Source organism: Brachionichthys hirsutus, chromosome 3, assembly GCF_040956055.1.
Source record: "Brachionichthys hirsutus isolate HB-005 chromosome 3, CSIRO-AGI_Bhir_v1, whole genome shotgun sequence".
NCBI classification, from domain to species: Eukaryota; Metazoa; Chordata; class Actinopteri; order Lophiiformes; family Brachionichthyidae; genus Brachionichthys; species Brachionichthys hirsutus.
The window spans coordinates 13,579,721-13,607,418 of record NC_090899.1 but is presented as its reverse complement, the minus strand read 5'-3'; the positions used below and the strand labels follow the sequence as shown (position 1 = coordinate 13,607,418).

At 45.7% G+C, this 27,698-nt stretch overlaps 1 protein-coding gene across 1 annotated transcript in view; it reads left to right on the top strand.

Annotated features, from left to right (window-relative positions):
* oxr1a (oxidation resistance 1a) overlaps nucleotides 1–27,698 on the top strand; it is a 71,938-nt gene that overhangs the window by 35,318 nt on the left and 8,922 nt on the right. The window contains exons 4-11 of the mRNA XM_068760518.1: nucleotides 8,962–9,069; nucleotides 10,421–10,534; nucleotides 20,440–20,592; nucleotides 21,043–21,227; nucleotides 22,182–22,789; nucleotides 23,248–23,262; nucleotides 25,319–25,469; nucleotides 27,085–27,250. Coding sequence (XP_068616619.1) covers nucleotides 8,962–9,069; nucleotides 10,421–10,534; nucleotides 20,440–20,592; nucleotides 21,043–21,227; nucleotides 22,182–22,789; nucleotides 23,248–23,262; nucleotides 25,319–25,469; nucleotides 27,085–27,250 — 1,500 coding nt within the window. The remainder of the gene's footprint in view (nucleotides 1–8,961; nucleotides 9,070–10,420; nucleotides 10,535–20,439; nucleotides 20,593–21,042; nucleotides 21,228–22,181; nucleotides 22,790–23,247; nucleotides 23,263–25,318; nucleotides 25,470–27,084; nucleotides 27,251–27,698) is intronic.

Sequence of the window (27,698 nt, the reverse complement as noted above, 5' to 3'; positions counted from 1 at the left end):
CGCTTCTGGGTTCTGTAGTTCTGGCCGGCCGCAGCACTATTCCGGCTGAAGGAATTGTCGGTGTGTTGTGAAGGCGCCGTGTCAGCCCATGCCTCGCTGCTCGTTCGTGAGGAGGGGAGGGGGGTATTTTGTTGATTTTCGCCCGTGTAGCACGTGCACCTCATACCCAAGCTGTTTACAGAAGGGCTCGGTTTTATAGACCGATGCTTGGCAGGGAAAGAATGCATGCTAGATTGACATGACAATGCATCCTCTGTTAAACGCACCCCTGTCCATCAGCCCAATGCTGAGCTCTATTTTGCATGTTGATGTCGCGAAAGAAAAGAATTGTTGCTGCTCTGTGTGTTTCAGCGGCGCCAAGATATGCATTTGTTTGGCCATTGGTTCTCTACGCGCCGTAAGAGAGAGCATTCCACCACAGGGCTTTCTGTGCTTGTGAATGACCTTCCGACTGCGTTGTCATTTCTATTGATTTAGCTGTTTGGTGGGAGGGGGCGGGGGGGATAGAGTGAGGGAGAGGGAAAGGGAAGGGCTCTGGTTCCCTGGTGTGAGCTGAAAATGGAGCTGGTGTCTGCTGTGGCGGGTTGTGCTCTTCAAATGACCCTCAAATCCAGCTGCAGTCAGACTCTCGCCGTGGCAACAGTGGGGAGTGGGATCGCTGTGGCAGCGCGCTGGCGGTTTACTGGGAGTGAGAGAAAGGAGGAGGGAGAATCTCTTCTCCCAAACTCTTCTCTGTTTTTGGAAATTGTTCTACACTTGGGGGTTTATTCATGGAAAGGGGGGGGGCAGCTGCAACATCAACGCCACCTCCACCTCCAGCGCCTCCCAAACCTGTCAGTCTTCCAAGATTGGCTGATTGGCAAGCCTCGAGGTGTTCACCGGAGCCAAAGCCAGGCCTCCCAACCAGTCAGCAAGGAAGGCAGAAAATGCATCCCCTCCCCGACTACGTAGCGGCTTATCTTAAACTCATCTGCCGCTCCGGCAGCAGATAAGTTTATATTCTATTGCTCAGCTAAGAGTGTCATCTTATCAATATCAGTAGAACCTGAGCGGCTGCATCGCGTCTGCCTGGACGCTGATAACGGCAGTCCGTTCAGCCAGCTCCAGCTATTGACTGAGCTGCATCCAATTAAAAAGATGTTTTCAAGTGTGTGGCAACAACAGAAATTGATGGGGGGGGGGGGGCAGACGCAGACGTCGACCCAGAGTGCATCCCGGAGGTGAACCACACAGGAGAGGCTCTCTCGTCTTAATGATAGGGTGAGAAGACCTTCAAAGAGCTGAGAACGTAGGTCACGTGTCATCTTTATCTCGCTGTGTAAAGATGCCCCATTCATGGATTTTGGCTGAACCCACTGGCGACCCTGAAAAGCAAATGGTTATATACAGGCTTCAACCCAAAACATTCTGTTTATTTTAACTTTGATACAGTTTGAAAAGCGATATTATTGAACTGACGGTTGTCAGGAAGACCAAAGAGAACAGAGGGAGTCAAAAACTGCTTTTACGTTTTCAGGCATTTGGCCTTTACTTCTCTCACTTGGGAGGACGTTTCACTCTGTGAGGTGAAGTGTAAATCGTCTTCTGGTGAAAACAGAAATTAAGAAGGTGGCGTAAACTCTGTTGACCGGAAAGAGGAGCTGGATGCTTCTAAACCAAATCATTTAGCGACATTATAGGCTGCTGAGGCTATAGAAGAGAATAGAAAGCCTTTATTGTCATTGTACAGTGGGTATAGTAGAGATTAGGACGTTTAGGAGATTATACGTTGTGCTCCAAATCGCATGCCTCTCGGTACTCAAGTGTGTAGCATATTGCATGTGAGAGTCGTGTGTGAATTTTGACTGGGTACTGTCAAACTAAAATTACATTGTATTTCTTCCACGCTTTTATTTCTTTTGACGCTGTTGTTTTCTGTTATGTCCCTTCCGAGGTTGATCAATCTCGCGGAGTGTGTTTGAACCCACACAACTCCGACATCCAGTAGACGGACCGCCTCCAACAAACTGAAACATCCTTTCTTGATCGATGGAATCAGAATGTTTGTGACTTGCTGTAGCGACTCTGAGCCGAGCACATTCTGAGTGCTCGGCTATCAGCAGCTAATTCAGTGTCTGTGTGACTAATAGCGGCCGTTGCCAAAACTGCATGGATGATACTCCTGCTGTGATCAACAGGAATTATTCCTTTTGGTTCGGTCACATTTTTGCCCTGAACCTCCCAACCCACTCTGTTTCCGTCTGCTGCAGAGCTCTTAGTGGAACTGGCACTGCAAAGCTCCTTATTATGGTTTGTATAGTGACACTGGAGAACCGTTATTGTGGGAAGGCCTGTCTGGATTCCAGTTTGTAGGCCCCCGGAACAAAGGATGAGGTTGTCTTGATTCGTGACGTTGCCACCCTCGCCGTTGACACGATCGGTCCCGCTACATTTTCTGCTGCGTCTTATACAAGGCTGGGATTCTATGACACCACCCGCTTTGTGTCACAGGATCTTTAGCCAGTGTGTCTGTATGACTCTACAGATTAGATTCCTCAATCGGTGAGTGAGTTTGGTACAATAGTCTGTTAGCCTTGACTTGATCATTTCTACAATGTGGTTTTCTGCAGGGATCTTTTATTTGTTCAGAGCCATTGAACACGTGAATCCTCAATGAAAAAGTCTAAATATGTTCAACGCAGGGTTAAAGAATGGTTAAACAAGACCAGCAATCCTGGCGTGCCTTCAATGCGAGCTGTCTGCGCTTGGCGGCGTGCAACACTTGGTGCAACAGCAGCGCTTTCAGATTTAGCAGAAGTGTTTAAGGCCCAGCACAATAAAGGGCAGAAAGGCCTCCTCTGCTCCGTATGATGTTGCTTTGTGATCCAGACATGTGGTGAGTCCACATCATTTGAAGATTGAAGGCTGATCATGTCGGCCACGGCTCATCCGGGTTAAATGGTTTTCTGCTGGGCTGAGAGGAAGCACGATGTACATTAGAGGACTTGTGGACATTAGACTAGTCATAAGCAAGCACCAGATGTGTGTGTGTGTGTGTGTGAGAACACAGTCACACATTAGCAACAAGCCCCCCCCCACACACACACACACTCAATCACTCTGATTGCATTATTCACCACTGGGTTGTGGACGAGGTCCCACTGTTTCAGTTCTTTCTCTGCTCCTTGTATGAGAACAGGAATGGATGATGGAGAAATGATGGGATTTGACGGGGGGGGGTCATGATAGCTACATTATAGAGGATGAAGGGTCTGGAATGCATGTGTTGAGAAGATGGAGATCAGTGGATGGAGAGATGGGTTCACATTAGAGCTCGCCTCGAGATGCTGAAAGATACCAAACCAAGATGAGCAAATGTAAACGTCATTCTACGGACTAGTTGTACAGCTTTCGCTGTGTATTTCATTTATCTAGAAAAGTCGTTTTTAGGACCATTTGAGCCCCTTCCAGCGAGTCCTCTCTTCCACACTGCAGAGCCCTTTCTATGTTAAAGCTGCAGTGAATCTCATTTTGCTTCGCTGATTCTCGTGTCCTAATGTGCCAAAAGTTGGTAAATCGGTGAGAAGAATGAGCGAGTTTCTTACAAGAAACATGATTGTTGTGCTTTTTAAGAGAACAGAACAATGTGACTTTATGTTTGTCATTTGTTGAGTCGAGCTGTGGGGCCTTCAAATTCTCAGTGAGGCTGAAATGAGGCACCGGGTGGATTAGGATTAGGATTCATCTTTCATCTTTTGTCTTTCACCTTTTGTGACTCTTTCTGAGTTATTTCAGTACAGAAGCGGGTCCTGTGTAAAACATCGGCTCAGCCAGCGCTAGTCAAAGGTTAGACTAGACCCATCATTAATAATCAGCTGTGAGATTGCATCTTATTCTCCAGGTCGACCTTTTGCTGCCGCCCCCGTAGATTTAGTCTCATAGTCCATACTTAATGTCCCTACCCGGACGCCAGTGGGATGATAATGGAGCTATTAGTCTTTGGCTGTCCAGTTTAACTGCCCTGGTTTGAATCTGAGCATGTCAGTCACACTCAAGATGGCCGCCACCGCCTTCCCCTACCCTTCTCTAAGCCGCCCTGAGAGGAAGCAGCTTCATTAGTCGTCCCTAGTTAGAAATGAATAACGGGGTATTATTGATCTGAAGAAAAGGCGATCGGGTGCACCTGCCATTAGAGGATGCGATATGTCGTTGCTCTCGTTCCCTTCCCCCTCCGTCAATCTGTCAATAGGAGGTCGTTATCAGCGGGTCACATTTGCGTGATCCTTGTTCTCTGTCGCTTGATAGTTAGAGAGCTCCTGTTACCGTGCAGTCGGTGGCTGCATCGCAGTGTCGCCATGCCAGCTAGTTAGAATGTAAACTTTGAAGCGATTCGTGACACTCACTAATCGGTCCGTTACACAAAGTGTGGATCTGAGACGAGTCCACCGCGTTTTCTCTCCATCGTTTGCTCTATTATACAGCCGGTCCTCGCGTAACGACGGCGTTACGTTCCGAAGACCCCGTCGCTAAAAAAAATGTCGCCGTTAAAAAGAAACCTCCGTTGCCCGACAGCTTGGCCGACTTTGTGCGGACAAAAAATGTTTACACACAAGGGACCCCGCGCTGGCGACGCTTCCGTGGTGTCCCCCGCCTCTCGCCCGTAGAAAAGCTGGGATAGGCTCCAGCAACACATGGATGAATATTTGCGTATGCATGCGCCATTTATACCGTACATCTGTACGTACTCACTCACAACTCTGCAGCCAGTGCGTTCTGCTGGTCATAACAGCGATGCCTTGTCGCTAAACAGACTTTGACATTTCCAAAAACCCGCCGTAACTCCGAGTCGTCGTTAAGTAGGACCGTCTGCACACAATCGCAATCCATATCGATTAACCGAGCCCTGATACGGGAGCTTCCAGAGCGCAGGGTATTTGATACCAGAGCAGGCAGCCAACCTCAAAAAGAAAAGTGTCTGCAGCAGCAAGCTCTTGAAAGAGATGTTTATAAGCCAAATATATGTGACCAAGTTTCAGCAGCTGTGATTGTCCATCCGACCTGGATGGATGTGCTGCAGGCTGGCTTTGTGCTGAGCAACAGACGAGCTATCGAGCTAAATATAAATTGCTCATGGGTGAGACGATGGCACAGCAGGGACAATCGATGCTCTGTAGAGAAACCCCCCGCGATGAAAGGCTCTGAACCTATAGGAGTCCTGCTGGTTATTGGCTCTTAATGTTTCTATATGAAGGCCCTGTTGCCCTTTAAAGTCATCGATTTCTCTTGACTGTCCACAGTATTGATTCCGAACTACACATTTCAATTATTCTGGATGTTTCTCACAGCATCGTTCCAAAAATACGTGGCCAGTGTGTTTCTATGCATACCTCCTCCTGCCAGGCAGATGTGAGGGGTGGGGGGGGGGGGTGCTCTGGTCTGCTTAATGATTAATGATTGGAGTCTGAAACAGCACCGTGGTCGATCTCCGGTCGGGACGGCATTACCTTGAACCGAGTACAGCTGGGAGTTGAACCATGTGTAAACTAGCATCGAGCATGGACTTGAATCTTGGCCTTGACATTTACATACAACACAGAGTCCGGCTTGCTCTGCAGGCCTTTGATCATCAGCAACCAGCAGGGTCTGTAAATCTACAGCTCGCGATCTCTGTGCTGTTCATGCAAGGAATTAAATGAAGTTTGATTTGCTGAATTTGACTTTTCTTCCCATTGGATCACATTTATCAGTCGGACTGTAAATATATATTTCTGTCCAATTTTAGTTTGACAGTGAATCTGACTCAGTGAATCTGACTCAGTGTCCCAGATAGCGTCACAAGATCACAGTCTTGTGACGCTATCTGTATTTACTGCTGAACAGAACCGGAGGAGCCCTGCTGTTCCTGGTGCGCCTGCCATGTCCACCAGCTTCGACCGTCTCCTCACAGCCGTGGTTGCTGCGGTGCCTTCGTTCGACTGACACAGTAACTGAATTAAAATGTAATTTGATATAAACAAGCAGTAAATTTTGAAATGCTCAAAGAGCTTTTTGAATTATTAATTAAAGGACGTCCTCTAAATCTGATTTGTTTATCGAAGTGATTGAATTAGGTTTCAATCAAACTTGATCATTTTTACAAATCGGCCGCTTTAACCCTTCATGAACGTCTGTCTGTGAACGGGTTTAAAATTAGCGTCCACTTAATTTCCATGCATTGTGTGTGCGCTGCAGTTCTGCTCACAGTGAACCCTCTTCCTCCTGCAGCGCTGCACCGCCCACTCGCTAGATCCATATACTGCACTATGCATTGCTGCCCTGTCTCATTCTCATTGTTGGCCAGAGTTGCACTTACTGCTACGTCAGGGAAACTGTTTCCCTGACTGACCTCGGATCCAATTAGTTTGTTCCTCTATAGGACACGGCATCCATCTCAGTGAAGCCTGCTTTTGAGCACGGTAAGCCCAGATTCATCCGGTCCTCCCTACTTCGGGGTGCCACAAGGCCCGAGTACACGGAATGCAGCTGAAGCACCAGAGCGAGGACCCTTCTCTACGTCCCCGTTGTGTCACATCTCTTCTCCAGGGTGTGGGTTTAGACCACATGTCCACATGTCACATGCCTGTTCATCACTTCTGTTCACGGTAACGAGATCCGGCCTGGACTTCACACTCTGGGTGTTATTCATCTTTAAGTTAGCAGTGAAACGCTAATAGCTGCTGTTTTTTTGTTTTTTCCTTTTGCAATAAAGGCACAACAATCTGTGCAAAGGAGTCCAGTCCAAATAACGAACAGGAAGAGCATGTTCAGTTTCACTGTAAACCAGGTTCTAGATGTGGATTTTATGATCATCAGTGGAAAAGTGTCTCAGGAAACATCGCATCATGAAAAGTCGCACCATTACTTCCCTTTTGTATTTATCTATACTATTTTTATTGGACAATTACTACAATCTTTTCATGGGCCTCTCTCTCTTTCTCTCTCTCTCTCTCACACACACACATACACACGCACATGGTGATGATGATAAAATGGTTAACAATTACCATTAAATTGTCTACTATTTTACTTTCTGATGCACTACATTGATTTTCTCAAACAAATCGCCTCGATGCTGAAGCTCGAGCTGCACAACGGTGATTGATAACCGGTAGTTAAAGTTAAATTCTATGCTCCGCCCCCCTCTAGATATAAATGTCAGGTAGCTGCTGGACTATTTACTTAGTATATAGCTATGCTCTTTCTTTCAGTGTGTTTAGTGTTTGATTATTGCCTGCTGAAGCCACAGGTTCAGCCCGCGTCACTCTCTTCTTGTTGCACACTTTATGTAGTGGAGTTTGTCTGTTTGAAATTCCCCACTGCTCAGACTCGAACCAAATCAATCCCGGTTCCCTTTATCTGTCCGTTCCCGTTATAAGGAAGGAGGGAAGGCTTCTCTTGCTTCGCTCCGCTCTGGCTCACCACCCTGGAGGCACAGCAGTCATTTGACTTAATGCGTGCTGCTGTGTTAACACACATTTATTGTGAACGCATTCCCCAGTTGCCAACGGCCTCCGAGTTTCGGGCTTTTCTCTTTCTGCCCGCCTCGCCGTTGCTGACATGGCGGTGGACGTGGTCGTGTCGCGTGTGACCACCTTACACAACGATTCTCTGTCAGCGTGTCGTGGCTGTCTTCTCTCATCTACGTCCACGTCTGTGTGTCTGTCTGTCTGTCCAAAGATAACGAGAACAGGCTGTCCGTGAGAATGTTGTCATTCTTTGTTTAATTTGTGGGATGCTTTGCATATACCTGCTGTCGCAGCCAGACTTCCATGGCTGTGGTGCTAATATTAATGCTAATATCCTGTCCTAATTATCCCGAGGCCAGTCAACCCAGCCTGTCTGCTTTCTGGAGGTTTCTCCCCTTTAAACAACACCCGAACGCAAACAAGCGCTCTCAAGCATGGCTGCCATCTTTATTTGGAAGGCACCAATTCCCACTGGGCATGTAAGATGTTTAACTGGTTCAGACATGTGGTGCACATCTCTTGTATGGATCTTAACCGGGGGAGACAGGCGAGTGCACCTGTGTCAAACTGCAGGGTGTAACGGGGTGTAGCCCCCACTGCGGCCTGCATCATCCACGGAGTGCTGCGTCCTCTTCGTCGTGGTTTAGTGCAGGGTGACCAACGTTTTTGACATTCCAGTTTGTTTTAAACTGCATTTGATTGTTACGTGCAAGGTCAAGAGTCAAGGCCCTGCTAAAGGAGCTCGGCTGAACCTTGTGTGTCTCAGACAAGTCGTAGGAGAAAGAAGACGGCTTGTGTGTTTGGCTCCAACAAGCATCCAACCCGAGCATTTCAGCGTGTAGCTCTGTCTTCTGACGGAAAGTCGGGAGATTAGAATCTATTTCTAACACCGAGCGCTACGTGACAGGCATGCATGCTCATGATTCATACTTTAGGATAATTTATACCTTTATTATCTGGTCTTTAACCTCACAGAATGATGTGTTATGAATGGCTGCTTGGCGCTGCTTGCAATGCTTGGTTGCTGCTGTCGGTAATAAGCCACATAGACACCGGTGATGTCAGCTGGAGCTGCCCTAACGCTTCTCTTTAAGGTGCTAAAGCTGCTTGATGGCGCTGCTGTGCTGCTCGACTGAACAGATGATTAGAGCCGATCTCGGTGGATTTGGGAACGAAAATAATTTAGTTTCAGTCTAATCTGTATACGCAGGAGACGGAAGGTGCTGCACGACATGTATGGCTGTGCATATTTCTGCCACTATTATTACTTCCCATGGGAACCGATTCCTGGTCAGCAGCTGTTTGTATATTTGCATCTTAAATGTTTTAAACAATGCACACAGTGTTGCTCAGCTCTTAATGTCTCTCATCTTTAAGTCTCTTCTCTGCAGATTTTTTTGGAATGTCCCATAAAGAACCAGCATTGGTGTGATTATGTGTCTGCCCCCCCCCCCCCCCCCCCTGTTTTGTGGTCCAGGTGGAATCGCGGGACACGTTGAACAGCATTGCGCTCAACTTTAACACAACACCCAACGAACTGGTTCAGCTGAACAAGTTGTTCTCCAGGGCGGTGGTGCCTGGCCAGGTGTGAACCGCCGTGCACGCCATCACTGATATATTCAGCTCTTCCCTTCATCGCTGTTGCACCGCCTACCTTATGTCACCATCCCACCATAGCAGAGCTTGTTATGTCCTTTATTTATTTTTTACAGTTGCACTTTTAACAATTCACTCTAAATGGTTTGTCTTGACTTCATACTAACTGTTTTTACTTCTGGGAATTTGTCTGTGTGATATCTTTCTTTTTTGAGGGGGAGATGTACATGCTGTCTGTGTTTATACTTCCACTTTCTGAGAGCAATCTTGCTGACTCACTGTTCACATCCCAACTATCTGCATCCCCAGTTAATTGCCTGCTAATTGCAGTGTCACTTGTCCTATTAGGATGTAGATAATTGCAAAGTAGTGCATTGTTAAAAAGGTAAAAAAAACAAGCAACCCGTTTTTAGCCTGCTGAACACATTGCCATTTTCACTGTTCTGCATTGAACCCAACCTCTAAATCTTTTTAATGGGGAAAAGCCAAATACATTCAAAACTAGGCAAACGGTGATGATTTGAATCATCGTTCCTTCTTTGCTTCTACAGCTGAAGCTAAAAATGCTGCAAACCCGATTCTGAAGGTGTTAGGATCTCTGTAAAACTGGAAAGGAGCCAATTCTGTCACAATTTAGACAACAAGGACAATTAAAAACGAAACAAAGACAATAAAGGTTGTACCACATAAACGTATATGCCGCTTTATGTAATCTGACATAACTAATGCTCAAAACACCTGAGCGGTCTATTCCACAGGTAGTTTGATGAATTGGTAACGGATGGTGTCGTATTGATGAGAGTGAAAGGAGCATTCTTTCAAGGCTGAGTCGTCATTCATAAGTAAGGGCGAGGAGAGCTTTCTAAAAATATGGGTGAAGAAATTATCCAATCAATCTATGCACAACTGTAAGGAATACAGATTTCACCATCTTAAATTCTTCTTGCACAAGCATCAAATGTAAAAACCACAAAAGAATCAAAGTTAAAAGCTTTAAAACTCAAACATTTTCTTACAGTAAATAGTGTTAGTGTGTTAAGATCCCTACAGCTCGCCGTCCCCTTCTTCCATTTCATTGCTCAACACATGAAACGATCATTTCTTCTTCATGTGTTCCAACGACATCTCATCCCTGCTTCTTCTGTGACAGCAATGACGCCGTCTGTGTTTGCCCCGTCAATGGCCAAGGGTTATTACTATTTAAAACCTATGGTTGGGCTATGTGTATATGTCGGTAAGAGACATCTTGTATTGTCTCTTCTTCATGCATGTGTATTGTGCAGTACATGTTTGCACAAAGGCAGTGCCTGTGTCAATACAGACATGGCTTGTGTTTGCAGGTTTTGTACGTTCCTGATCCTGAGTACGTCTCCAGTGTCGGAAGCTCCCCTTCCCTCAGTCCCATCAGCCCCCTGTCTCCTACCTCCTCAGAAGCCGATTTAGAGAAGGTTACGGTATGTTCACCATGCTCTCACACAATCGGGAGAAGCCCAAGTTTGCAGAACGGTCATTATTGGTCTTCAGAATCTATTTTTGCAGTCGTCTGATTATTGCTGATGAATGTTACGGTTCAATTCAGTATGCAGAATGCACGTGTATCATCCAGGTGGTGATGGAGACGAGGGTGAACTGTGAATGTGAATGTGAATTTTTCGATGAATGTTGCCACAGATAGTTTACTGGGATCAGGAGAGATATTTTCCTACAGAAAATTACCTCGGGCTATCACAAGAAAATGTTGTTCAACTGAACTCTACCTTTGTTAAAAGCTATTGATTCCTGGAAGAAAGAGTGTTCAGGTTATCTGTAGATTAAGTGTGGCACGAAATGGTTTACATGAACAGGTGTTTATTACCAGGTTATTCTATGGTTATATGTCAGTTTCAAAACAATAGAACACAGGTACAGCCAAAATGTCAGGTTTGGTTGGTAATGATTGGTCTTCATATCCCCAGATCTCATGAGTTATTGAGAAAGATCATAACAATTTAAATTGTATTCTAATTATCAGTTTAATAAGCTGTCAAAAGGGGGAAAATGGTTCCTATATTTAAGTTGATGCCTACAAAATAAAAGAATGAAGACTGAGGCAGCGCTGTATTCAGCCCCCCATACATGCATACATGTATTCAGCCCTGCATGCGTGCCTTGACTTAGGGTTAGTTTTGTGTTCAAAGTTGTTAAAATGATTTAGATTTCCTGTCTGTTAAATTAAAGCAAACACATTTGTAGGATGATTCCATGTGAATGCACCCATGTCTGCATGGATACTTCCCAAACCAAACAAACATCTTGGTGGTTTTTCTGGGGATAATAATTCTCCATGTCAAAAGGATAACGTGGTGTTAGATGTGACTGAGAGCTTGAATACCGCCCCCCCCCCCCCACCACCAAATGACCCACTAATGGTAAGTGATTATAGACCCGGGGGGGGGGAGGCAAACTATTTGACTCGCTGGTCCACAATAGGTTCTAAGTTTTTGTTTTTGATTATGTTATGATGTGTGCCTTAAGCCGTGGGCCTTCTCACGATTTTATTATGTTCGCATGATGATAATAAAGTATCTTGAATCTTGAATCTTGAATCTTGAAGATGGGCCAGGAACAGATGGATGGAGCCTCATATAAATGACATGTAAAAGCCATTACACGAAATGATTTGGCATATTACAGGGAAAAGCTAAAATGAATGAGGTTTAATTCTAATAAAATGTAATTTAATGATATAATTTGGACAAGTTCGGCGGGCCGTAGTTTGCCCATGACTGTTATAAACAGTAGACGCATGAGAAAATCTCGTGATGCCACTTGCCATGGAGGCAGGCGACTGACTCAAATTGATTCAACCACCAAAAATCCAACACTTAGGCTCTAAAACAGAAACGTTTGGAGCCGCCTGCACCTAATTACACTGTGTGAGCTTAGCTCACACACACATTCACACAAACCATACACATAAACAGTCATTCAGCCATTACCGTCACATTTTAAAGCTCAGTTCTTTGTCAGCCTAAAGGTGAACGTCCAGGACGATGTGTCTCGCTGTCAGGGACGGAGCAGACGACAAGGGGAGCCTATACTTTCTAAAGACATGGCATAAAACCTGCCTTGTGTTTTACAAGGGCAGGACAGGAAGGTGTGTGAGTCTGTGCGTGTGTGTGTGTGCACGTGTTTCTCCAACAGGCTTTAAAAATCTTTTCAACAGAATGTTGAGACAATGCAGGATTGCTTTGCATTATGACAAAGACACCAAGTGTCAGTGACATAATTAATTAAATTCATTTTGGGTATTTTTTTTGTATGCAAATGTTTGCAAAAGAGACTCAGGAGTTCCGACAGAGCAAGCGACGTCATACTACCATCAAACCAACTCGGTAAATCTGTTTCCATCGATAAAATTACCCAAAGTAAATTCTAAGAATTGACCCCCGTAAAAATATTACAATTACAAGTATTCCATCAAGCCTAAAGTTACATTTGTAGTAGATTTAGTTCGCAATGATATATTGGCTGTTTGTGAATTAGTTTCAAACCCATCTCCACCCTGAATAACTTGTTCTTGTCTATTTTTCTCCGACTGAAAAGTGAAGGACGTCTCTCGTCGTTACATTACGTGTGAAATAGTTGGTATTTTTTCTCAATGGAATTACTCTCTAACAAACTGAACTGCATTTTCCTGAACTGTATCTGATAAAAACCTTGAAACACAGATTACAGGGTTGTCGTCCCTTCCAGCTGTGGAGCAGAGGGAAAAACTGACTGTGGAAAATGAGATGTATTTAAAATTCTTCTAATGCATCGCTCTTAATTAGTATGCAAGCTACTGACAACAATTTTATTGCAGTTTCTCTGCATATATTTGGTATGTTTTGATATATACTTATAATTCCTGCCCTTAAATTGGGCCAGATTTACCCGACATGGCATTTTTCACATCAGTCCCTCTTGGCTTCCCTCATGAGGTATGATTAACCGAGCTAATCTGGAGGTTAGAGAATGTCATTTGTGTCGGGGGGGGGGGGGGGGGCAACGTCAGGTCTGGTCCGCTGAGACTTGTTCCACCCATCCTCGCATCTCGGCTCCAGCAGTATGCGCCATCTCCCACAGGTACTCTGTCTGCAGCATCTGAATGAGCCAATCACTGAGCACCACAGGAAGCCCAGTAGTCTCTTAAGAAATACGACTGTTTGCTGGTCTCCGTGGAAACGGGCATCTTGTTTCTGTCTCTTTGGAGAGAGAGCGAATGCTGCCGTCTCCAACGCAAACCGCTGTCACGGCAGCTCCCGTTGTTCCGCTCGGGTCCGTCCTCCCGACCCGAGCATTCCCCTCGCGCATTCGTTTCTCCGCGGTTGCCAAAAGAAAGGCCCTATTCATTTGACTACTTATCTATTTAGGTCATGCCTGCTGCGAGGACAGGAGCATATTCTGCAGCTCCCGACGGGGAGGCATCAGAGAGAGGGGGCTGCGACTGCAGGGGAATTAAGCCCTCAAAAGTGATGCGGCGTCTGGTGTTAAGAGCAGCTGACGAAGGCAGCCGTTCACTCAGACAAAGCAGCCAGGCAGCAATTATTCCAGGCAGAGGAAGTGTGCTTGGAAGGCAGAAGGGAGGGAGCATTACCTCGCCCGATCTGCCAAGTCTGTATGTGTTTGTGGAGGCGTTGTGTGTGTTTGTGTGTTTGTTTGCCTGTGTGCGTGTGTGTGTGTGTGGGGGAAATGTGTTTGAATCTGTCGACTCTACGTGTTTGTGTGTCCGCCTGCACACTCGTTTCACTCTCTTCTTCCTCCTCGTGCTGAATGATCGTCTTGCAGGAGCTTCCAGGTGCCGATCGGGAAGGACTTTAATAACTCGCACAGCTTCTTTTATTCTTTCTTCAAGAATCCAGAGCATCTTTTAATTATCAGCCTCTTCTAATTCTCCACATGCACATCTCAATGAGGGCATTATGCAAAATAAGTGGTTCAGGGAGTTGTATAGCAATGCTAGCGCAGAAAATGGTTAGTTACCCTGATGAAGACGAGTGAACTGGAGGAACCACTCCGAGACGCTTCCCTTCTACTTCCTGTCGGAGCAGCACCAGGGCTTTAAACGGGCTCTTAAGCGCTCAAGGAGCCTGACAGTTAGCCAAAGCCGTCAGATCTACTTCTCACTGCGGATGATTACTGGAATGTATGTTCTAATTTATTTATTTTTATCAAATCAGGTTTTTATTGAAGCCTTGACAGTTTTCCATAAAATAAAGTCAGTGCAACACAGAACACATGGATGCAGCACATAGGAAAACGCAAACATAATGAACAAGATAGCGAACTGTCCAAGCTGATAAAAATACAGAATCACTGTCTGGGTCTGGTTTGGAGGCTGCATGAACAACTCAAGAGGAGAGCACCTGTATTAATGTTGGGGATTAACGGCAGCGTGTTTATGAAAGCCACAGAGTTTGCACACTTCGGGAATCACACATGGATAGCACGTCTGGCAGCAAGGCTACAGCGTGTAGAAGTACCGCCGCCGAGGAGGCTGTGTAGTCGCCGGCGTTGGTCCCTCGGTTAGTAAGATAACGCGAAATGTTGGGAATGCTACCAGGAACAGAGGATTACATTTTGGTGATGATCCAGAAGAGATCCTGGATTATGGATCACTTCATTAACATTATAGTCAATGGAGCTTTAAAATGTGTTCCTCAATATCTTGGTTGATTATTGACCGATGATTAAGGAAATTGACATATTCATGTTGGGTGGGGGCCTCTATCTCACTGGAGTCAGTAAAAGTATTTAATTGTAAGATTAAAAACTCCATTTACGGATTCAAAAATCAGTTAAAAATGCACACAAACTCTGATTCACTTAAACTTTTCATGGTTGGTGTATAAAGATACCAGGAACAATCCAGAATCCTTTGATGATGATGATCTAGATCACCATGTGGACGGAATAAATCCAATTAGGAGGGGGGGCTGCTTGGGTTTTCTAGTTTTTTTTTATATGGATTTCCACGCTTATTCCTGATTTCATTGTTCAGACACCTCCAGAGAGATGCTGTGAAGTTTAATTTTCAGAATTCTGTAATCTGTGGAACTATTGAAATTATTCTTGAGGTTAAGGACGACTTAGAAATATATTGTCAGGTTGCAAAGTGACAAAATCAGCCAGTGCTTCATGTTATTTAATACCAGATGATTGAAGATGTTTAGGTTCTTTGCTGTGTATGATGGACATTAGCACCACTTGTTGTGCATCCCTGCTCATGATTCAGTCAGTGGGGTGAAAGGGGTTTGTCTGATGGAGCTGAAGGTCAGATAAGACAGGTCTGAAGTGTCTTCCTGCTCCCGGCCTGCCTGCTGGCCTTCTGGTACTGGCAGCAAAAAGTAGGCATGGATCATTCTCTCTCTCTCTCTCTCTCTCGCTCTCTCTCGCTCTCTGTGTGTGTGCGTGTAGCTGAACGTCCGCATGGCGGTCTTGCTGTTGGATTATTTGGCAGCCGCCGCGTTGCTGGCACACGGGTTCTCCGGTCATCTGTGTGGGCAGACGTGTCCTCTTTGTCCAGACCTTCCTCTTCCTCTTCCTCATTCTGATTCACACACACACACGCTTACGCACTGTGGTGATACTGAGACCGTCTCTTCCTCTTTTGGCACCTTTTCACCCCCTCCCTACCGTCTTCCTTTCTTCCTCGGAGGTGTGACCTAAAATTATTAGTGGATGAAGTGGAACCGGTTCAGGTGAAACATTTCTCTGGTTCCGTGTTGGTGTGTTTTTGATGATGTCACTCAGGTGTGCAGATTCGGTCTTGGTAAACTTAAATGTGATTTAATGAGGATCGAAGTCAAACGGGTCTTCTTGTTCTGATCATGGCAGATGCAGTTTAGTGTCTGCTGCGCTGGGCTTTGATTTCGGGTGTTATGAACAACGGCACAGACTCCCCATGAGGATCTCTGACACGAGATGAACCCTAACCATTGGGTGCTCCATCTTGCAGAGCATGTCTCTGCCCACAAGGTGGAGCTGTGGATAGATTCTTGATGTGTCGCTGTCAAGGTCAGGGCCCGTGGCGCCAGCAGGCTGCCTTTCTGAAGTCTTGAATAGTTCACTGGAATGCATTGTGCACGTGGGATTTCTTTGATATGGAGGAGCTGCAGGGTGATGCATAATCTCCGATATTCAATGTCTTTCACTGTAACACTATGACCTGGCTAGAAGCCGCGTGTCAGACGCCACGGCCACTATCTCGATTTTATTCCCTCCTATATTTACCTGAGAGAAATGTTGGATGGAATAAAAAGGATATTGATTCCTGCAGCCGCGCCACAGCTGTCATCTAACACTGCTGCACCGTCTCCGGTCCCCGCCATCGCCGTCTCCTCCCTCACAGCATCTTCCAGAGGAGATTACCGTGAGGCCTTACTCCACAACCCTGGTGGTCACGTCAGGCCTCGTCTTCCTCCTCTTATCTCCCTCTCCTCTTCCACCCTACCCTTATATCTCCTCTCCCTCCATCATGTCTCACTCACAGACTCTTAGAACAGAAACTTTCTCCTCTCCGGATCCGCTATCTTTCATCACTCTCGCTTTGATGCCACACGCTAAAAACGGAACATGTGTAAGACTCCCGCCTGGAATCGGCTCATGGCTCGCCTCCAATGAGGTGGAATATCATCCTGTTATAGCGCCACCACTTTGTTTTATGAGACTCCTGCCTGCTACCTGACCTTAACGGGGCATCTCGGTAGTATAAATGAGAAATATTTCTGTTAATCCGAGGCCTAATGAAGAGACCGCTGAGTGCACGGTGGCGCGCATCGGCACCAGTGAGAACATAGTGGGATGCCTTAGAGGCCAGAGAAGGACAAGCACTAGTCATGTTAGAGGAGTTTAGTGTTTGCAGCTTGGTAAAATGAGCAGTATCCCGGTCGGTCGATACTGCGTTTGTCCACCGGCTACTTAACGATTGAGATTGAGGAGAAATGAGTTACCATTTACTCTGGGGTTGGGCATGAAATGGATATTCACAGTGACTTACAGTGCAATCATTGTTTAAAAAAAGAAACATCCCTGCAGGAGAATTCCGCAGCCTTTAGGAGGATAAATGGCCTTTTAATTCACAGCACAATAAACTGCTGTCCACAAGCCTCTTAGCCATTTATGATTAACAGCGGAACGAAGATGAGAATCACTCTAGTGTCTACAATTTGTTTTAGCTGGTTACGGCTGTATTTGAAAGAAATGGGTAACAGACGGCCCCTTTATGATCTTGATATCTTCTAGTCTTCTTGTTTTTGGAGACGGATCGTTTCAGACTCCCGTTTGTTCCAGCAGAGCGATGTCTGTGTTAGGTTCTATGTGCTGTCTCAGCATTTAGTTTATTAAAAATCCAGTTGACAAAATGTCTGTTTTCCTTATCAAACACAAATCTACTAATTCTCTAGATTTTACTACACTGAGAAATTTAATGATGAATCAGAATCAGAAGTAGCTTATTGCCTTTGTTAATGAGGGTTCACAGACTAGGATTTTTTCTCGGTGAAGTCGTGCAACATGAACAGTAATGACTAAGATACAAAAAACGTGTGACGTGGACGTTTAGGTCGGGCGATGATTCATTGATTCTTCATGACTGTGCAGATTCTGCTAAAAACAAATCGCTCCGACGATCGTCGCAGCGTATGATCACGTCCCGTTCAGGTTTTAATGATGCAATAAATAATACTCCATTTACCGTTTTCTGCCTGTTCACATCCCAAACGGGAACTTCGTGTGCAAACAGTTTTCACTCCTGCGAGTCAACATTTGGCATCGTCAGCGAAAGGAATCCGAAGCCGTCTCCTCGTGAGCTGCGGCCCTCGGCTGATGGACAGCGAGTGTGTCTTCCAGTCCCGTCTCTGTGTGGGACGTGTGATGCCTGTTATTCTGCGACCAGCACACGACACTCATCTCTCAGATGGGCTCGGTTTAATGAGAGGGAATGAGCGACAGTGTTTGTTATGCATCCCGGTAAGGGAGGACATGTTTTGACGTCTGTAGCGGCTCATTTCCACCCAGGTGTGTTCAGCATACGTGGGCAGGGTGTGTGTCTATGGCCCCAGGTGTGTGTGTGTGTGTGTGTGTGTTTGTTTGCGTGGAAGAGGCTGCCCCACTTTCACATTTAACCTTGGAGCTAATAGCGAGCATTAATGAGGCGACTGGGGGAGCCATTAAGGGCCGTCGTTTAGTGAGGTGTGTCCGGTTTAAGGAGGCTGAAACAGACGATCTTCAACAAGGGGCGGTTGAATTGAATCGTCGATGCTCATTGGTCAGGAATTCCCTCATTTCTGAGGGATGTTCTAATCTGTGTAATTTACCGTGTTGCTCTGTTCTCCTCTCCGTCGGAGGCCTGGAACGGATTGGTCCAGCTCTCCCAGCCGTCCCTGCATGGCAGCCTGTGTCTGGGCGGCTGGTGTCGATGCCGGGCAGGAGCTGCAGGCTGGGAGACGGAGAGGGGGAGTTGTGGGGGTGGGTGTCAGGAGGACGACAGACGGTTGTTATGGGCTCCGGTGCTCCTCTCCAACCTCCTCGCTGCTCTTGGCTTCACTTCTCAACTGGCTCTTGACGCCCTCCCGGCCGAAATCCCCCTTGATAATGACGCCCACACACTCCTCCCTGCGCTCCTTTTCCCTTTTGTTCTTTTTCTTCACTCCAGTCCCTCACCCATTGCCTTTAGCTCGCCTTGTCCTTTCTTCTCTCTCTATTTGTCTAGTTTCTTCTCCCCTTGGAGAATTCCTTTGGTTGGTATTCAACCAACCCTAAACAAGTCCAGATGACTCTTTATTTTATTGTGTTTTTTATTATTTTTTTGCTCTTCTTGATTTTCCTCAACCTGCATGAATGAGGTGAGAACCAACACAGATTTCTCTCTTTCCTAGTTCTAAACTGTGCTTGTCCAACCCCTCGCCTCTTCTCGGCTTTCCATCCCGTCTTCTTCAGTGTCCCAGTCAGACCGGCATTCGGTTCTCCCTGTAGACGGGGATTCAGCCGGTCTTTTCTGGCTCTGCCGCCGCATGGCAGCAGGACCAGGTGAAAACACGCCTCATGCTTCCAACCAGCAGGTAGACCATCTGTAGCAGAGTGCTGTGGTACAATGGAGTGGATAAAGAAGCTGTAACACTACGGTGTGTGTGTGTGTGTAACCAGTCAACATAATGGGAACATAATTTATAATCCTTCTGAGCTGTGGAACAGCTGGTAGAGTTTCGATAAAAACAATGTATAGAAAGTTGATTTATATATTTTGTATATTTCTCATGTAGCTGTGAATGTTCCTTAGTATTTGTGCTGGTGCCATTCCAGCTATATTTTAAACACACACACACGTTCACGGAGGAGGCTCTGGTTCCACCAACATCTGTCTGAATGCAGGATCTCACAAAACGACCAGAAGGATTTTGATGAAACTCTGTGGACGCTTTGGGGATTCAACAAGGACGCCCCCACTGAGGGCTAGATTGTTGATACGGGTGGAAACGAAGAGATTTTCACCACCTACATTATTGTTCATTGATTGTATTTATTTATTTTGTTTTTACGCTTTTGGTTTCCTGTTCTTGGTGTTTTGGTGTCCGACACTGATCGCTGACAAACCTGAGAGACAGAGATGCAACATGGTCAACATCTTCGGAACGACACGTTCATGAATGTGATTTCCTTTTTTTTTTTTTAACCCAGTAAGTCGTACAAAAAGCTAAATAATCATCGTCATTGCCCAGACACAGAAGGAACAGTCATTCGGCTTCCTTTAGGTTAATCTCCTAATCTCGTTGTATATCCACTATGCAATGACAAAGGCTTTCTATTCTAGGTTGTCTTTAACATTGACTGTCCCTCTTTGCAGAAACTATCTCTTCATATATCGATAGAACATTTAGAGGCTGAAAAGCATCAGTTGGAAGACATGACACTCTAATAGTTGTCCCACATGCAGCCATGAACCGAGCTCTGCCCGCTAGACGGCGCTTATTATGAAACCCGTTTGCTTTCATGCTGTCCAGAGAGTCACACGGGATGACTTGGGTGTCTGCATCACCGGCGTTGGTAAGATAACTCAAAATTTTCTGGATGACATTTTCAGGAAATGTTGGGAATGCTACCAGGAACAGAGGATGACAATTTGGTAATGATCCAGAAGAGATGCTGGATTATGGATCATTTCATGAACATTGAAAATGTTTTTTTTACAGTTTGGACTTTCAGAACTTCGTGTGATTTATTTTTACCAAATTAAAATAGACACCATCTCTAATATTTATAGGAATAAAGAACAATGACAACACAAGCATGTACTGATAGATGGTATTGATTTCCTCTCTTGTTTCCTCCACACCCACAGGACTCTGATGGCCCCACCAGACCAGAGGGTGGTCACCCCCCTGTGTTCTGTGGCCCGCGCCAGTCGAGAGGCGTGTCATCCACCTCCGAGGAGGAAGAGGCCCTCACGGAAAAGTTCCTCAAGATCAACTGCAAGTACATCACTGATGGCAAGGTAAGAGGGCGCGGCGGCGGGATGACGCCGGGCTAATGCTTCTCGAGTTGGGAGCATGTTCAGAGACACACAACTTACAACATGTGGTAGTAAATAGCTGAAGTGCTGTATCTTCAATGCGATGAATACCAATTTAGCTTTTCTTCTTTGAACCAATCGCCACCAGAAACTGTCCCCTCGGTCGTGCTGATCCGCTTGTCCAGGCAGAGCTGTCCTCTCTCAGACACACAGCTCCATGATATGGAATGAATGCTGATTCGCTCCCAGGTCTCTGAAGAGGTCAGCTCTGCTAGTCGATAGCTTGCACTTGATTTGGGGCATTTGCGGTCCCAAATCGATCATGGTGTTCCGTGTCTTATTTTGTTGCTGTGCTGCTGATGGGTAAACATGCAGAGACGTCGAGTCCCGGCTTTGCTCAGCCCTCCCTCTCTTCTGCCACGTTGAATGCAGGGCGCAGTGAGCGGGGTGCTACTGGTCACACCCAACAACATCATGTTTGACCCCCAGCGGGACGACCCCCTGGTTCAGGCCCACGGCTGCGAGGAGTACGGAATCATGTGTCCTCTGGAGGAGGTGCAGTCCGCCGCCGTCTGCAAGGAGATCACAGACGCCAAGATCAGAGAGGCTGTTCCAGAGTAAGAGAAACAATGACGCATACTGTCGGAAATGGAACGGCCTTCCGTGACGACTACACACGTGAATAATTTAAGTGTATGCATCTTAAAATGTTAACGCCGGCCGGCCTCTGAAAACGGTCGCATTCTCAGAGTTGCCTCTTCCTCCGTGATTACATTCCATGCATCTTTCTCACCTGCTAAGAAATGCAGCGGCCTCCCTGGAATCGATGGCACTCCCTGCTGCACCCACGGTCAGATTTCATCAGCGACCGACTGACGGTTTAATCCTTTTCCCTCCTGCACCAAAATAAAAAGGAAACGGAAATCACATCAGGGTTAATGAAGCATGTGTCCAGCCTCCCGCGGATGGATTAGCAGCTCTTTTATGCATTAGGATGCAGCCACTTCGGATGTTTCACTTGTTCTTCAACTCGGAGAGGGTTTCTCTCTCTCTCTCTCGCTCTGCTTCATTTGTTTTAGTGTTGTTGAAAACCCTTTTATATTAGGATAAAAAATAATGTAGTATTTGGAGCCCTGCAGAGTTATTCTGCGTTTCCTCTAATAGAAGCGAGCCGGCTGAATATCGCCTGTGAAGTAGTTGTAGTACTGCTAAATAGCTGTGCTTTATGTCAGGCCCAGCTGTTCTCAGCTGTTGGCCATTGTTCCTCCGTTTCTCTCTCCCTGTATGAACAAACAACCGAGCATTAAGTGCCTTCAGGATGTGAATGTGTGTCGAGTGCGCGTTTTCACTCAGAGGTTTGTGTTTGTATTTATTTTTTCTCCAGTAAGGATGCATCAGCCGTTAAACATTAAAGGAGGTACAGCTAAAGTACAAACGTAGGATATGGATGGAGCGTTACTCGCACACTAAAATGAAGTGCTTCTGAGACGACATCGCTACATTGTCTTCACTAGATATAAACTTATTCTACATGTTGTTTATGGTGCAGCCTGTCAATTCTTTTTGTCCAGTGACCTGGAGTCTCTTCCATCTGAGAGACATCCCTCCCAGCAGAAGGATGAGGAGCAACGCCTGAAGGATCCAGGGGCCAACGATGGCGGCGCAGCACCGCCCAGCAAAGAGGGCTCCGTCTCCGAAGACGTCTTCACCGAGCAGGAGCTGTCCCCAATCCGGGAGGAGGAGCTAGCTTCTAATGAGGATCTCCTTCTGGATAAGTCCTCTGGCACTTCAACAGAGTCTGTGCCAACCATCACACATGTGGGAGCCGCTTCTACTGGCCCCCAGGACCCGAGCAGTGGCCCTGGCTCGGTCAGCCAGCCAGAGGAGCCAGCCACAGCAAAACCAGAGGACAACCCACCAGACGCTGCCACAGAAAATGATAGCCAGTCCCCCGCGGGATCCAAACAGCACAGTGTAGAAGAGCCACCAAGCACACCAACGACCACCAGCAGCAGCACTAGCCAGGCCCGGTGCCCCAGCAGCAGCAACTTTGGTCCAGGGTCCCAAAGCTCAACCACCAGTGGGGGCACAGACGTCCCCAGAACAGACACTATGCAACAAGCCAAGGAGGAGAACGGAGAACAGACGCCAAAAGACAGCACGCAGAACTCTGCAGAGGGTAAACACGTTTACTTACAGCTAGAAACGAGCTGCTGAGAACATAGATTTCACTTTCACTCATATCGAAAAGGCCTCACTCGGCTCTTCTTGAGGCACGCATCGGATCCGTTCGACTGTTTAGCCGCCATTGATGCCCAGTCAGCTAGTGGCAGAGTGAAGGTGGAGCAGGAGCTGAAATGAGCTTGCTCATGCTTTTTATGACAGGTGGGGATGGTTGTGTTCATTTAACAATGCTCCACTCGTACTGGCATGCCAAATCCCTGACGCGGACACCACGGTCATGTTGATCGATAATCCCATGCTTCATCTTCATCGTCGTCATCACGCGTCTTTTCTCCTCACTGCCATCATTACCGCTCGCTTCCTTTCGACCCATCACTTATTATAAAGGATATGCACAGATGCAGCCAATCTCTATGAAGGAGGGACGCGCGCTCGCAGCGCTCTGCCATTTAGCGTCAGCATCTGGAAGTTGCTCGTATCTCAGATTTATACTCACATCTCAAAGCAAAAGTATTGCTCGCGGCCTGGCTCGTATCACGGGACTCTTGCATGTCGACGTATTATTGTATATTCTTTGTATTGAACCACCTGTTAAAATATACCGAATACACGAAATGTATTTATTCTACTTAAGATCAGGGCCCAGCTTATCCTACCCTTCACGCTAAGCCCATGCAGCATGTACTGGGTCATTTCAGGCAGTGAATCTCCCCTCCTGGTGTCTTTCAACTGCAGCCCTGCATCTGTATGCTTCAAGAGATCATCAAAGTGAGCTCCTGTCCTCTCTCATATCGATTTCTGATCAACCTTCTGTTTACACTCCGTCTTGGTATAGGTAATTGGGATGTAAAGACGAAGTGAAATGGCAGCCTATGTTGTTATCGGATTGGTGGAACTGGCGGAGGATTTACGGGCCTTTTTGTGGCTCTTTGATCTCTGGCTTGGAGGTCTGGGCATCTCCTCCGGGTGATGAGCTAAATCCTATCAAACATCCCAATGCCGCAAATACACCTGGTAATATGAGGGGGAAATAGAGTGAGGATGAAACCCAACATCAAAACGCCTTCAGAGAGGTGTTATGTGCGACACCTGACTCTGATTCTGCTTTTGTGTTGATTTAGAATAGAACCAAAGCTATGTTTAAGATTAAGGGATCGTTTCAGGCAACACAGGATGGAAGGCTATAGTTCTGCTTTTCGATTTATCCCGCGCTGCATTCAAAGACACTATCTATCAAGAACAAAAAAATGAGACACACACACATACACGCAATAGATTATTATTATTCATAATAATATGTGTGTTTCTATATAGTTTCCAATAGCACATATTCATATGTACAAATGAAATTACTTGAATAAATAGAATGCTACAAGCGTCAAGTTTTCCCAGCTTCTTGGCTAATGGTTTGTCTTCTGTTCAATTAGCCAATCACATAGCCCGGGCTTCCACAAACACACATGCACAGATGACACTGTTTCACAGTTTTACACATACCGGTAAGCACATCTATGTGAGCCAATAGTAAATGAAGTGTTGAAGCTAATACAGTACAAGTAAGTAAATGTACTGCAGAAAGAATTGCATAAGCGTTTCCTGTCTCCGTCCGGGCAGCCACTGGGTTCCGTTCCCTTCACTACGATGGGAAAATCATTTTTAACAGGTAGTTTATCCCACACAATGAAAGCAAAATCGTATCCTTTGGTCTGCATTTCAACATAAAACTGTTTTCTGTGCTATATCACAGCCAACTTCACATTGCCACCTGATTCTTTCACTTATGATATCCTGAAAACACACGTTTAGTGTTTTCAGTAGCACAATTTCAGTTTGCAGAACGCGCCATCAAATACTGCAGTTCGGTCGCCCTTTCTCTTTTTATCAGCACGCAGTCGCATTCTAACTTTATAAAGGCGGAACATGAACTCTGGGAGACTTCCTGTCTCCTGCGAGGTGATGGCATTTAAACGGATGCCAATGCGGTGAAGCTGTGGCTGCATGGATGTTGGCTTGTCACTGACATGCAAAAGAAAATGGCTGGTTAATGGCATGCAAAAATCAAGCCTCAGGCATTAGCCATATATGAGTACCGTGTTTCACAGCTTGCTTCTCATTATCTGCTGGGCCGTTGCTCCGTCCGACTCCCTGTCAGGTATATATATATCTTTATATAACTGGCTGGACACGGTTGTCATTGCCTAAAAGACCGAGATGGCTGGAGAGAGATTTGACATTTTCTCTCGGGCATATCAGCAGGGCTGCCCATTATTCTGTAGCACAGTCCACACCCCTAACAGCAGCAACTACAAAAACAAGCTCCATTAGCATAGAATCGATGCTGTTTGAAAAATGAATGAGCTATTTTGTCAAATCAAATGAATACAGTGTTTTGTCTGCCATTACTTCCAGTTATGTTGAGCTGGTGACAAACTGTCAGTTTGGTACGGGCCTCAAAGTGTCCCGTTTTTTTCATTGAGCCGTAACTTGTTTTTATTATCTGTTGTTCTGTGTTTGGAATATGCAGGGAAGCCGAAACACCGCTCTCACAAGTTCCTATGTCTGCGGGTAGGGAAGCCCATGAAGAAGACATTTGTTTCCAACGCCAGCGCCTCCATGCAGCAGTATGCCCAACAGGGCAAGAAGCATGAGTACTGGTTCGCTGTGCCACAAGAGAGGTCAGTGCCTCTCTCTATATATATATTTATTTATATATATGCACCAGCTTCTGCTAAAGAGGTGGATGACTGCACTTACAGCATAGCAGGCTTTATTTTAAGAAGGAAAGCTGCAGGGATTTGACCTGATGCACACCTGACACGCCACAGCAGCCAGCTGAGTCACTGAAGCACCTGGCCTGTAGTCCTTTTAATATATGAAACCGATCAAATATGCATTATTTGTCCCTCTGTGGCCTCTTCCCGTCTTCCTCTGCTGCTTCTCCCAGACAGCGTAATGATGTATTATTCATTCACTCTGCAGGGAAACAGGCACGCAACCCCAAACAGTGGAGATCTGCTGCAGCGCTTCTCTCCGTAGGATCTAAATCTCTGTTTTATTCTTAGAATGCATTTCACTCGCAACAATATTCATGAACTTTCACTGACCTTCACTGAAAGTCTCGTGTAACTGAAAATAGCTTTGGCTTGTTTATTACAGTTTGCCAAGTCAGCAGCTGTTTGAATTCGATTATCGCTCGTCACACTGGAAAATGTTTTCCATGACCTGAGGATCTGCACTTCCACAAGTTGTCTAATGTTAATGCGGAAAATTCATTCCAATTTAATTTAATTTAATGATCCAATTTCCATTAAAAAGCTTTAAGATTTTTGTCATCTGGAATTTATTGGACATGCCAAAAACCCTTCTCTGTCTGCAGCTGCTTTTTAGCACGCATGTTGCTCTCGGGCTCCTAATCACATTTGAATCAGACGTGTCATTTTCAGTTTATGGTACAAGAAATGCCTCTGGCTAACATGGCGTGTTGCGTGTCGTAGTAGCACCGAAATCTCCCTCGCTTCATTATTCACTGTGATCTCTACAAGTCTTGCTCTCTAAATCTGTGTTGTTTGCATCCACAGGTTGCTTAGTTACAATATTTTCCATCTGGAAAACAATTTTGCTGTGATCTGTGCTGCTCCTCATGCAGATTGAAATACTGGTACTAAACAGCAGGGCGCGTACACGTTAGATCTATTGTTGTTAAATTTCACTGCAAGCAGGGGAAGGCGTGTGGGAGGATGATCACAAGCTGCCAGAGCTGTCAACACAGTGGTTCACGTTCCTGAGATAGTGATAATCTCTCTGTAGCTGGATTTAAATGTGAGGCGACCCATGTGTGTGGGAAGAAAGGAAGGCCATACAAAAGCATGACACTGACCAGACGTCAACCGACAGCTCTTTTACCTTCAAGCCAAAGCTGCGCCCGACGCAGCTTTACTCTTTCAGAAAAAAAGTAATTTTGTCATATCTTATTTCAAATGTTGTAGATACTTGACATGAGGAGGGTAGGGGTAGCGCCCGAAAACAAAGTGAATATTTGACCTGTATTGATTGATTGGGTGTTTTTCTTTCTCCCACTATTACTCAAAAGTTACTAAACCAATCAATACAACATTTTCTAATGGTATGACATGATTCTTGCTGGCTAAACTTCCCTCAGTGGATCTACGAAACATAACCGCTCTGTGTTAAAGCAAATGAGCCCTACAGTGCGATTGCTGCAGGAAGACGCACTGAAATGTTGACCCTGAAACAGCAGTGCTTTAATTTTTACGGCGTTTCTTTCCTCAGATCAGACCACCTGTATGTGTTCTTCATGCATTGGAGCCCGGACATGTATGGTGAGGGAGTCAAGGGTATGGGACAAGAGCCTGGGTTTATGGTTGTCAAGAAGAATGAAGCTTCAGAATCTGCTGAGGACGAGCCCATCACTGACCTCAATGTTAAAGAATGGGAGGTAAGATCTACGCTGCTTTGCTCAAAGTGCTCTTGTGTCATCTCAAACCTGATAGGAATGGATTAAGTATAGTTTCACTATGTTTTAATCCATGACCTATGGAATCAGAATGTTATTTGGTTTCTATTTAAGTTTATTATATGTTAAATTTAATGTGAAGTAATTCTGTTAATTTGCCTTCTTTATGCAATGCATAGTGAATGTGTTGTGTGGTTTTTATTCCATCAGAATCGTGCTGTCATCAAGCCTTAGTTTTCTATCCTGCTTCTGTATTATGCACTTTGATTTGATACAAAGTTTTTGTGTGACTTTTCTATCACATGTAAATTATTAAGTTGTGTGAACACTTTCTTTGCTTGGAAATGCACTTCTCTGAACTTCCAACCAAAGTGTTTTGCATGTTTGTGTAATTGTTTATCCTTCTCAGTCAGTGTATTGCAGTTTCGTC